At 38.4% G+C, this 13,195-nt stretch overlaps 1 protein-coding gene across 7 annotated transcripts in view; it reads right to left on the bottom strand.

Moving 5' to 3' along the window:
• Positions 1 to 13,195, bottom strand: part of NOL4 (nucleolar protein 4) — a 488,956-nt gene that overhangs the window by 352,939 nt on the left and 122,822 nt on the right. For 2 of the 7 annotated variants that reach the window (XM_059880931.1, XM_059880932.1), the window contains exon 2: positions 12,605 to 12,655. The exons of 4 other annotated variants lie outside the window; for them this stretch is intronic. In XM_059880931.1, the coding sequence (XP_059736914.1) occupies positions 12,605 to 12,655 (51 nt within the window). Of the gene's footprint in view, positions 1 to 5,713; positions 5,846 to 12,604; positions 12,656 to 13,195 lie in introns of those variants that run through there. One more of the 7 variants, XM_059880933.1, reaches the window with a different exon arrangement.

Raw genomic sequence — 13,195 nt, 5'->3', positions numbered from 1 at the left:
AAGAAGAAATTTGGAGATCTCACATATCTTGATTTCAAAACGTACTATAAATCTAAAGTGATAAACATAGCATTGTACCAGCATGAGAACAGATATATATATCAGTGGGATAGATTGAGATTTCAAAGATAAAACTTTACACTTATTTTCAACTAAGTGTCCGACAGGAGTGACAAGATACTGCAATGGAGAAAGAATAGTCTTTTCAACAAATGGTGCTGAGACAACTAGATGGTGGTGGTGGTCTAGTCACTGAGTTGTGTCCAACTCCTGCAACCCATGAACTGTAGCCCACAAGGCTCCTCTGTCCATGGGACTTTTCCAGGCAAGAATACTGGAGTGGGTTGCCATTTCCTTCTCCAAAGGATCTTCTGAAACAGGGGTTGAACCCAAATTTCCAGCATTGCAGGCAGATTCTTTACCACTGAGCCACCGGGGAATGAGACAACTGGATACCCAATGCAAAAGACTGAAGCAGCATCACTATGTCACACAATGAAAACTAAATTACAATAGATCATAGATCTAAACATAAGAGCTAAAACTTTAAATGCTTACAAGAAAACAGGAGTATTTTTAACCTTTTGTAAGGCAAGATTTTCTTAGTTATGAATCTTATTGCAAAAGCAACAAGAGAAACACTGATTAAAAAGAACTCCACCAAAATTTTTTTAAAAAGTCATGCCACAAATAGTACAATCAAAAAAGTGAAATGACAACCAATAAAAATGGGAGAAGACATTTGAAAATCTTATATCTAATAAGAGACTGTCATCTGGAATACATGAAAACACAACTCAATAATAGAAAGACAAATAATCCAATTAAAAGCTTGGTTTAAAAATTGAACAATTCTCTAGAGATGTTCAAACTGCTTAAAAGCACAAGAAAATATGCTCGACATCATTAGTAATTAGGGAAATTTAAATCAAAACCTCAATAGGATATTACCTCACATTTACTAGGGCTGTTATAATCAATAATAAGCATTGGTGAGAATAAGGAGAAATTAGAACCCCCCTGTATTGCTGATAGGATTGCAAAATGATGCCACTGCTTTAGAAAATTTGGAAGCAACTTGGAAAATTAAACATAGACTTATCAGATGACTCAGCAAGTCTACATCCTTTTATAAATTCAAGACAAATGAAACCATCAGATCAGATCAGATCAGTCGCTCAGTCATGTCCGACTTTTTGCAACCCCATGAATCGCAGCACACCAGGCCTCCCTGTCCATCATCAATTCCCAGAGTTCACCCAGACTCACATCCATCGAGTCAGTGATGCCATCCAGCCATCTCATCCTCTGGCGTCCCCTTCTCCTCCTGCCCTCAATCCCTCCCAGCATCAGAGTCTTTTCCAATGAGTCAACTCTTTGCATGAGGTGGCCAAAGTACTGGAGTTTCAGCTTTAGCATCATTCCTTCCAAAGAAATCCCAGGGCTGATCTACTTCAGAATGGACTGGTTGGATCTCCTTGCAGTCCAAGGGACCCTCAAGAGTCTTCTCCAACACCACAGTTCAAAAGCATCAATTCTTCAGCGCTCAGCCTTCTTCACAGTCCAACTCTCACATCCATACATGACCACTGGAAAAACCATAGCCTTGACTAGACGAACCTTTGTTGGCAAAGTAATGTCTCTGCTTTTGAATATGCTATCTAGGTTGGTCATAACTTTCCTTCCAAGGAGTAAGCGTCTTTTACTTTCATGGCTGCAGTCACCATCTGCAGTGATTTTGGAGCCCAGAAAAATAAAATCTGAGACTGTTTCCACTGTTTCCCCATCTATTTCCCATGAAGTGATGGGACCGGATGCCATGATCTTCGTTTTCTGAATGTTGATCTTTAAGCCCACTTTTTCACTCTCCACTTTCACTTTCATCAAGAGGCTTCTGAGTTCCTCTTCACTTTCTGCCATAAGGGTAGTGACATCTGCATATCTGAGGTTATTGATATTTCTCCCGGCAATCGTGATTCCAGGTTGTGTTTCTTCCAGTCCAGCGTTTCTCATGATGTACTCTGCACATAAGTTAAATAAACAGGATGACAATATACAGCCTTCATTCACATAAAATACATTGTACATAGTATAGAAATATATTTATAATAGCCAAAAAATATGAAACAATTCAAATGTCCCTGAACTGATAAATATAAATAAAGTGCATTTATACAAGAAAGGCATACAGAGAAATAGGAAGAGATGAAATGTTGATTCATGGTATGACATGGATGAACCTGGAAGATACAGAGATAAGTAACAGAAGCCAGTCACCAAAAAATCACATATTACATGATTTCTTTCATACAATGGGCTTCCCTGGGTGGCTCAAATGATAAAGAATCTGCCTGTAATACAGGAGACCTGGGTTTGATCCCTGAATCAGGAGAATCTCTTGGAGAAAGGAATGGCTCCAAAAAAGGCAAATTTGCATAGATACAGAGTAAATTCTTGGTTGCTTAGAACTCAGGAGAAGAGAATGAGGATTGACTGCTCATAAGTCCAAGTATCTTTTAGAAGACAAAAATGTTCTAAAATTAGTTGACAGTGATATTTTTATATCCTTGTTATTATTGTTCAGTTGCACAGTTGTGTCTGACTCTTTGTAGCACCATCAAGGACTACAGCAGGCCAGACTTCCCTGTCCTTCACCATCTCCCAGAGTTTGCTCAAACTCACACCCACTGAGTCGGTGATGCCATCCAATGATTTCATCCTCTGTTGTCCCCTTCTCTGCTTACCCTCAATCTTTCCCAGCATCAAGGTCTTTTCCAGTCAGTCAGCTCTCTGCATCAGGTGGTCAAAGTATTTGAGTTTCAGCTTCAGCATCTGTCCTTCAATGAATATTTAGAGTTGATATCCTTTAGGATTGACTGGTTTGATCTCCTTGCTGTCCAAGGGACTCTCAAGAGTCTTCTCTAGCATCATAGTTGAAGGCATCAATTCTTTGACACTCAGCCTTTTTGATTGTCCAGCTCTCACATCCGTACATGACTACTGGAAAAACCATAGTTTGACTATACAGACCTTTGTAGGCAGTGATGTCTCTGTTTTTTGAATATGATGTCTAGGTTTGTCATTGTTTTTCTTCCAAGGAGCAAGCATCTTTTAATTTCATGGCTGCAGTTACCATCCACAATGATTTTTAAGCCCAAGAAAATAAAATCTGCCACTGTTTCTACTGTTTCCCCATCTATTTGCCATGAAGTGGTGGGACTGGATGCCATAATCTTGGTTTTCTGAATGCTGAGTTTTGAGCCAGATTTTTCTCTCTCTTTTTTCACCTTCAAAAGGTTCTTTAGTTCCTCTTCGTTTTCTGCTATAATGGTGGTGTCATCTGCATATCTGAAGTTATTGGTATTTCTCCCAGCAATCTTGATTCCAGGCTGTGATTCATCCAGCCCAGGGCATTTCTCTGCATGTAAGTTAAATAAAGAGGGTGACAGTATACAGCCTTGACATGCTCCTTTCCCAATTTTGAACCAGTCCATTGTTCCAAGTCAGTTCTAACTGTTGCTTCTTGATCAGCATACAGGTTTCACAGGAGGCAGGTAAGGTGCCTATGAATCATTTATAACCCTATGAAAAGGCGAAGAAATTGAATTGTACACTTTAAATGAATGGATTGTACAGTATGTGAATTATATCTCAATAAAGCTATTAAAAGATGTGGTCTCCAACAGTTTTAGATTTTGAGTTTAAAGATGTAAAAAAGGGATGGTATGGGGAGGGAGGAGGGAGGAGGGTTCAGGATGGGTTCTTAAATTTGTAAGGAATATATTAAATTAAAAAAAATAATAAAATAAAATGATATAAAAAAAAAAAGATGTAAAAAAATATAGGAAGAGGATCTTGTATAATACAAATTGAAACAGTCCACAAATGCCTGAATGTCCAATGCAAACAGCTCAGTCACCAAGGCTTATAGCAGTGTATTGCTAAGTGTTTAACAGCTGTCTCATAAAAATATATAATACATATAGTTATTTTAAGTTTTAATGATATAAAAGATGTACAGCATGTGATTTATAAACAGTAATAAAATATACAATATTTTCCACTGTAAATTCCATGAGACAATAAGTTTTCATCAGCTAGTACAACCGAGCTCCAGGATTTCATTATTTTATGTCATTCAGGACAAGTGAATGACATAGTTAATGATTTAAGTGAATATTTTATAGTATTGTTCCTATGGTCAACCACTGACCAAGAAGCCTCTGAAAACACAACCTTAAAAAATTAGCTGACCTAACATGTCACTTGAGGGTGCTATAAAAATAGACTAGTTTTGAAAAACCTGAAACTCCAGTACTTGGGCCACCTCATGCGAAGAGCTGACTCATTGGAAAAGACTCTGATGCTGGGAGGGATTGGGGGCAGGAGGAGAAGGGGACGACAGAGGATGAGATGGCTGGATGGCATCACTGACTCGATGGACGTGAGTCTGGGTGAACTCCGGGAGTTTGTGATGGACAGGGAGGCCTGGCGTGCTGCGATTCATGGGGTCGCAAAGAGTCGGACACGACTGAGCAACTGAACTGAACTGAATAGCAAACTAACCAGTTTTCTAAACTGAGTCTGTGATGGAAAATATGTGTTTTTAAAAAGATTAGTTTTTAATGTCCTTATTGTATTATGTTAATATTAAAACTACACTGAGGGGAAACAATGGTTAAGCTAAAAAATGAGCCACCCTCACTTAACTGTCGCTAGCTTACTGATTGCCAAATGGTGAGATGATACACATATACATAAAAATTTAAAGCAATCACATGAAATTAATAAATGAAAGGCATGAAGCTTAGAGATGCCAACATTATTATGATGAAATCAAAATGTGATTCCTATTAAAAGACTATCACACAGTTCTACATATCTCCTCTTGGCATTACAGGGTCTATAATAAAGATACTATTCCTGGATTACAAATTCAACTCCTGAAATTCCTCATTTCCAACTACATTACAGGGCCAGAGAAGAAAAACTGATATAAAAGAACCACTGTGGGCTAGATTTCCCTCCTTCAATCCTTCCTGACTTCCATTCTCCACAGGAGACTGTATCGGCTTGGGAGGTAATATGGCAAGAAATACATACAACTGATACTAGTGTATCACTGAAACATACTATTCATATAAAAACAGGAGCATTTATCAGAGTTTTCCACTCAGTTAAAAATAATTTAAAGTTCAATTTTTGATACAAATATAACAACTGAAATAGCTTTCTTTTAAATCATAACCGAGAATTCAAACTAAGATCAATAAAGTACATTTACCGTCTAGGAATCAATAAATTAAAATAATCACCTTTCATCCTTCAGTTCAACTGCTATAAAACAGGTATTCTAACTGGTAAAATCATTTTTATAAACTAATTAATGTGATAGGTAGCAACTTTAGTGAAATATCTAGAAATAAAAGCAGTATAAAGGGCTGCCAATCCATAAACAAAAAATAAAACATAATAAAGACAGTGAAATAAATACAAAATCTGCAACTCTCAATTTTTATGAGGAGAAGGAAATGGCAACCCACTCCAGTGCTCTTGCCTGTAAAATCCCATAGACAGAGGAGCCTGGCAGGCTACAGTCCATGGGGTTGCAAAGAGTCGGACACGACTGAGCAACTTCACTTTAAACTCAAGAATTCACAGAGAACATCTATAAATCATCTAATCTAATTTTTACCATAGATTTTTACCATACCTTTGAGGCTTTACCTAAACTAAGAGTTACCCTCGTTCCTATCTTGTTTTGTTGATTCCATAAGCTCACTTTCTACTGGCAGGTTACTGGTCCCAGGGTTTACAGAGTGATGAGGGATGAAGTAAGAGGAACGTTTGGTATGTAAAGACTGAGTGAAAGTCACTCAGTCATGCTTGACTCTTTGTGACCCTATGGACTGTACATTCCACGGAATTCTCCAGACCAGTATGCTGGAGTGGATAGCCTATCCCTTCTCCAGTGGATCTTTCCGACCCAGGAATTGAACCAGGGTCTCCTGCATGGCAGGTAGATTCTTTTTTTTTTTTTTTTTCTAATTAATTTATTTTTCAGTTGAAGGATAATTGCTTTACAAAATTTTGTTGTTTTCTGTCAAACCTAAACATGAATCAGCCATAGGTATGCATATATCCCCTCCCTCTTGAACCTCTCTCCCATCTCCATCCCCATCTCACTCCTCTAGGTTGATACAGAGCCCCTGTTTGAGTTTCCTAAGACATATAGCTGCAGGCAGATTCTTTATCAACTGAGCTATTAGGAAAGCCAAAAGTTTTATTTGTTTGCCTGTGCTGGGTCTTAGTTGTCATGTGGGATCTAGTTCCCTGACCAGGAATCAAACCAGGGCCCTCTGCATAGGGAGCACAGAGTCTTAACCACTGCACCACCAGGGAAGTCCTGTAAAGGCTGAAAGGTATCCCAAACATGGCTTACTGCAACCACATAAGGATGGTGGAATATAGCTCTGCAGAAGAGATGCAATCAGAAAGCCCAGGAGTGGGGCAGTGCAAAGAGATATAGGTAAGCCTATTTGCAAGGCTTAGGAATTTACCTCTACCATATGCAAGATCAGGTGGTCTGGTATTCCCATCTCTTTCAGAATTTTCCACAGTTTATTGTGATCCACACAGGTCAGGAAGCAACAGTTAGAACTGGAAATGGAACAACAGACTGGTTCCAAATAGGAAAAGGAGTTCGTCAAGGCTGTATATTGTCACCCTGTTTATTTAACTTCTATGCAGAGTACATCATGAGAAACACTGGACTGGAAGAAACACAAGCTGGAATCAAGATTGCCAGGAGAAATATCAATAACCTCAGATATGCAGATGACACCACCCTTATGGCAGAAAGTGAAGAGGAACTCAAAAGCCTCTTGATGAAAGTGAAAGTGGAGAGTGAAAAAGTTGGCTTAAAGCTCAACATTCAGAAAACGAAGATCATGGCATCGGGTCCCATCACTTCATGGGAAATAGATGGGGAAATAGTGGAAACAGTGTCAGACTATTTTTCTGGGCTCCAAAATCACTGCAGATGGTGACTGCAGCCATGAAAGTAAAAGACGCTTACTCCCTGGAAGGAAAGTCATGACCAACCTAGATAGCATATTGAAAAGCAGAGACATTACTTTGCCAACAAAGGTCTGTCTAGTCAAGGCTATGGTTTTTCCAGTGGTCATGTATGGATGTGAGAGTTGGACTGTGAAGAAGGCTGAGCGCTGAAGAATTGATGCTTTTGAACTGTGGTGTTGGAGAAGACTCTTGAGAGTCCCTTGGACTGCAAGGAGATCCAACCAGTCTATTCTGAAGGAGATCAGCCTTGGGATTTCTTTGGAAGGAATGATGCTAAAGCTGAAACTCCAGTACTTTGGCCACCTCATGCGAAGAGTTGACTCATTGGAAAAGACTCTGATTCTGGGAGGGATTGTGGGCAAGAGCAGAAGGGGACAACAGAGGATGAGAAGGCTGGATGGCATCACTGACTCGATGGACATGAGTCTGAGTGAACTCCGGGAGTTGGTGATGGACAGGGAGGCCTGGCATGCTGCAATTCATGGGGTCGGCAAAGAGTCGGACATGACTGAGCGACTGATCTGATCTGATATGCAAGATACTGTGATAGATCTTTAGCTAATTTCTTTTAACAACTTATAAGATGTATTTCCTTTCCTGAAAGAGTGTGTGATCTACAACTAGAAGTTTTAAGGAAGTATGCCAAAAGAGACTATAATTAGTAAAGTACAATAAAGCCAATATGTTCCCAAGGCTGGCTTCCAACCTTGGCTATACACTGGGATCTCCTAGTGAACTTTATGGAGAAGGCAATGGCACCCCACTCCAGTACTCCTGCCTGGAAACTCCCATGGACGGAGGAGCCTGACAGGCTGCAGTCTATGGTTTCGCGAAGAGTCGGACATAACTGAGCTTTCACTTTCATGCATTGGAGAAGGAAATGGCAACCCACTCCAGCGTTCTTGCCTGGAGAATCCCAGGGACAGAGGAGACTGGTAGGCTGCCATCTACGAGGTCGCACAGAGTTGGACACGACTGAAGCGACTGAGCAGCAACAGCAGCAGCAGCAGTGAACTTTATGAAATAGCCTAATACCTAGGTTTCTGCCACAGTAAATGTAACTAGATAGGCATGGTTTTTAAAATATCTCCCAGTGTAACTGTGATGTACAGCCATGGTTGAGGAATCAGGAGAGGGGTGAGTTATAGGTGAGAATGGAAGAAAATGCTGAGCTCATGAACATCAGACTCCATAGTCATTTACTACTTTACATGCAATGGGAAACCATTCAAGGATTTTTAAACATGAGAATTCCAAAACAGATTAGTGCCCTAAAACAATTCTTGTAACAGTAAAATGTAAAGTACTAAAATCCAAGTAAACAAAGGAGGCAGTAGCAAGAGGAGAAAGGAAAGCAAAGTTGAGAGAAGATTCCAGAAGGTAAAGTTCAGCCATTGTTGGTGATCGCTTAAAAATAAGGGTGAGTTGAAGAAATGAATGAATGGATTTAAAAGAAGGGCAGAGAAGTGAACGAGACCAAAAAAAAAAAAAAAAAAAGGTGGGAGTGGATAAAGAATAGAATGAAAGGGAGAAGCTGGTAGATGAAGCAGAAGCCACAGGGCTGAGGACGGAGGAAATGATCTGCACAAGAGCCACTGTGTCCTAAGCCTGCCCTGCTCAAGTGGATCCCACTAGTGTGGTCCCCACGTGGTCCTTCACCTTGTAGTTACTCCTGGGTCTGACAAGGTTGCTATTTCCAGTTTACATACAGGACACGAGGCACAGGGACTACAAGGGACTTTCTCAGATCACTGGATTGTGCTAGGATACAAAGCCACAGCTCGAGAGAGCAAGCAGTTATCCCTATAAAGAGGAAAAGTGACATGAAAATACCCATTCCCACTCTTTTTGTTTCCATCCTTATTTCAATTATATCTGAACCTGACAGCAATTACAAACAAATAAAGCAAAGAAACATTTGATGTCATAGCTAGTAACGCCTGACTAATCATTCAAAACTGCATAATTATTATAAGATCACCCATCTCTACTCTTATTCAAGCAGAATGTGCTAATTATCAAAGAGGCCATCTGCAGTCCTAAACTCTCTCTCTCTCTCTTTTTTTTTTTTTAAACCTAGGGGAAGATCCTGCCATTTGGCTCTCAGGGCTTTGGTTCACTCTGTATATTTAAAAACAAAAAAACAACAAAGAATCTGATAAAATGATTTATAAGAGGCCTTCAATTAAAAAATAACTTTGATTTTTATGTGCTGATTATTGAAGAAATTATTGAATAAATTCACCCTACTTACATGTGAAATATAGTGAGTTTGCAAATGAAATTAAAAACCTGAATTGGTGGCATTTTTTAGTTAACACCTTCTAAAGGGTTTGAGTCACTGTGTTTTAAAAAGGAAAATAACAACATGAGGAATTTTAAGCAAACAATATTTCAGAGAAAAAGCAGTACAAAGGAAATGTATTTTAAAAAGAAAAATACAGTATTTCAACATAAAGTACTTCAACCTAAACAAATATATTTTGTGAAAGGCAAACCTCTACAAAATTTATTAATTTTGTACCAGCCATTTATTTTCAAAAAATAGACAAAATTTAATTCTACTTCTTTTCAAAATTGATGATTTACCCAAGAACACAGCTTTGAATTCCAAGGTTATGTTTCTTCAATGAGAAGATAATTATAATTATTTATGTGGAATATTCATTATCTCGGCTACACAAACAAAAGTCCAAGTGACTAGGAGGCCAGTCCCTGCCAGCACAAAGAAGTCTGAAAAAACATTGCTTTGCCATATGTTCGGATACTGGCAAAAGGAGCTTTCCTTGTCAGTACTGTGTAATAGGAAGGACTTTTCACCACTTCCCTGACAGACGTTGTCACTGCCCCTGAAGTACAAATAATTAATTTTCAATTTTGAGGTTTTAGTTAACCAATTATCATTTATACTGCATGCACCTTATTGTTTTTTTTATCCATTGCATTTGTATTTATTAAATAGTCTATGCAGCAACCAACAAAAAGGTAAAAGCTAAAATTCCCTTAACTGATTTAACATAAATTAAGCATTCATCTGGAGATATCTGATCATTTGAGCTGTCTCTTTTAGTCATCACTGTGGATCATGCAGTATTTGGCTCTGATGTGAGAAGTTCAAATGCATCTTCTTGCACTTTCCCTTAACTAACAGTCACAATCATTACCTAAAAGAGTGGTAAAATCCCTTCTATACTTTTGAGCTAAGAATTAGAGCAATGCAAATAAAAATGGACTTTTAGAGACACTGATACTCACAGCAAACTTAATGATAAAAAATTTAATAGACCAAAAGATATATAGTGTCCATGGCCAATAACCTATGATGTATGAGTATTTTTGGAAGAAAGTGGTAACAAGAAACAAATCACTTAAAGTCTTTGGAGACAAGAAGGCTATCCTGGGGACTTCCCTGTTGGTCCAGCAGTTAAGACTCTGTGCTCCCAATGCAGGGGATCTGGAATTCAATCCCTGGTCAGGGAACTAAGATCCCATATACCACAAGTAAGCCCTCACAGCTAAGCCCATGTGCTGTAAAAAAGACAGAGCAGCCAAATAAATTATAAATTAAAAAAAAAAGGAAGGCTATCTTTTGAGTCATAATTTCCCCAGGGGTGGGGGTATCATCCAAATTTCTCAGCTTTCCCTGAAAATTCCATAAGACTTCAGTTTAGGAAAACTGAGAGTAGTGAGTTAGGTACATATGGCCACAAAGCAAGGATTTTTGTCCTTATTACACTCCAAGGAATTAAAATCTAGAAAGGAAATTTCTTCTCTTCTAAATTGATCAGAAGAGATGCAACATGGTTTCATTGAAAAGTAAACATGATGATTTAGCTAGTGAGGTGTGTAAAGAAGATCACTGTCAAAACTTTTCTATCACACTTACCCAAAACTTTCTATACGCTGTGCTATGATTTTTACTATCATTATCATATTTTGACTAATGGTATGGACATCCCAGGGATGGTGGAGCCTGGTGGGCTGCTGTCTATGGGGTCGCACAGAGTCAGACACGACTGAAGCGACTTAGCAGCAGCAGCAGCATGGACACCTAGATCAGCAATCTAAAATCCCAAATCATTCTCTTATCCAGTAATCAAATTAGACTGGCTTTCCAATCCACTTCTGCCCCCTTTCCTACTGGGCTCCTGATTTACTAGCTCAGGAAATGACTTTTGGTGTCTAGACCAGGAATTGCAGACAGAGAATGACAACCCACTCCACTGTTCTTGCCTGAAGAATTCCACGAACAGAGGAGCCTGGTGGGCTACAGTTCATGGGGTCGCAAACAGTCGGACATGACTGAGCCACTAACACTTTAAAATTACATTGCCAAATCCATTTTTGATGATGGCTAATCTAGAATGTAAAACCTTGATTTGGATTGATAAGAAAGAGTACTTTTCTAAGTTGGCACTGTCTCCTCTGGACTCAAAAATATATGAGGTGACACATGTACTGACTTAGACTCTGGCTTAGACTATGGAAACAGCATTTTATTTATCATTTTATAATTAATTTCTCTCTGTTCCAACTTGCCCTCAAATGACTAAAATAATTTTCCTTAAAAGTGATCACCATATGAACTTATGATTTATAAATGTCTACAAGACTCTCAAGTCTATACGATAAAATTTTAAACTCCTTAATTTATTATACATACATTTTCTTAATCTAATTCCAATTTACTTACCACAACCCACTTGGTCTCTCACCATTCAACACAGGTTGATCACAAAGATCTTTTCAACTTTCCCTGAAAATTCCGTAAAACTCATGACTCATTAATTCCCCATGAGAACCTAAGCTTTCCTCAGGCAAAGACTGAGCTTGTCTTTTTACTGCTATATCACAAGGACCTAGAATTTTTCCACGTAGAGAATAAATGGACTATAATTTCCAAGTAGAGAATAAATGGACTATAATTTCTAAGTAGATTGATTAATAAATTCAGGATTTAATAAGTGAATATTACCTGTTTTCTCCCTAGAATGATTTTCTTCAACTGGCAAACTCCTGTTCACCCATTAAAATCCATCTCAAATGTCCAGTGCCCATGAAGCTTTCCCTGACTCCTTCCTGCTATGGTACTCACCGATTTCCCTGTGCCTCTACCTCCCTTTGTTCATTCTTCCTTTTAGCATTTAATACGCTATTTGAGCTTTTTAATTTTATGAATAATTTATGTATAGTTAAGATGCTCAGATCTTAAGTATGACGTTCAATTAGTTTAGAAAAAGGCATCGAACAATAAATATTTTAATCATGCTAGAGAATTTTTTCATTATCCTTCTTAGTCAATCCTTTCAAAGCAATGACTAATGATTTCAATCATTAGATGCTAATATTTTGCCCATTCCAAATGTTTATATAAGTGGGATCATACACTATGTTCTTCTGTATTTGATTGTGTCTCATTTCTTTCATTTAGAATAATGATTTAGGGATCTGTTCATGGTGCTATATGCATGAGTAGTTACTACTTTTTATTTGTGAATAATAACCCACTGCATGGCTAACTTACATTTTGTCCATTTTCCAGTTGATGGGCATCCAGATTGATTCCAGCTTGGCACTATTTTGAAAAAAGATGCTATGTTATATTTTAAATGATTTTTTAATTAATTTATTTTACAATATTGTATTGATTTTGCCATACACTGACTTGAATCCTCCATGAGTGTACATGTGTTCACCATACTGAACCCCCCTCCCACCTCCCTCCCCGTACCATCCCTTTGGGTCATCCCAGTGCACCAGCCCCGAGCACCCTGTATAATGCATCAAACCTGGACTGGCGATTCGTTTCACATATGATATTTTACATGTTTCAATGCCATTATCCCATATCATCCCACCCTCTCCCCCTCCCACAGAGTCCAAAAGACTGCTCTATACATCTGTGTCTCTTTTGCTGTCTCACATACAGGGTTATCGTTGTCTTCTAAATTCCATATATATGTGTTAGTATACTGTATTGGTGTTTTTCTTTCTGGCTTACTTCACTCTGTATAATAGACTCCAGTTTCATCCACCTCATTAGAACTGATTCAAAAGTATTCTTTTTAATGGCTGAGTAATATTCCATTGTATATATGCACCACAGCCTTCTTAT

Source organism: Bos taurus, chromosome 24 (genome assembly GCF_002263795.3).
Source record: "Bos taurus isolate L1 Dominette 01449 registration number 42190680 breed Hereford chromosome 24, ARS-UCD2.0, whole genome shotgun sequence".
Taxonomy (NCBI): Eukaryota; Metazoa; Chordata; class Mammalia; order Artiodactyla; family Bovidae; genus Bos; species Bos taurus.
The sequence above is the reverse complement of the archived record's forward strand: the minus strand, read 5'-3'. Positions and strand labels throughout refer to the sequence as shown.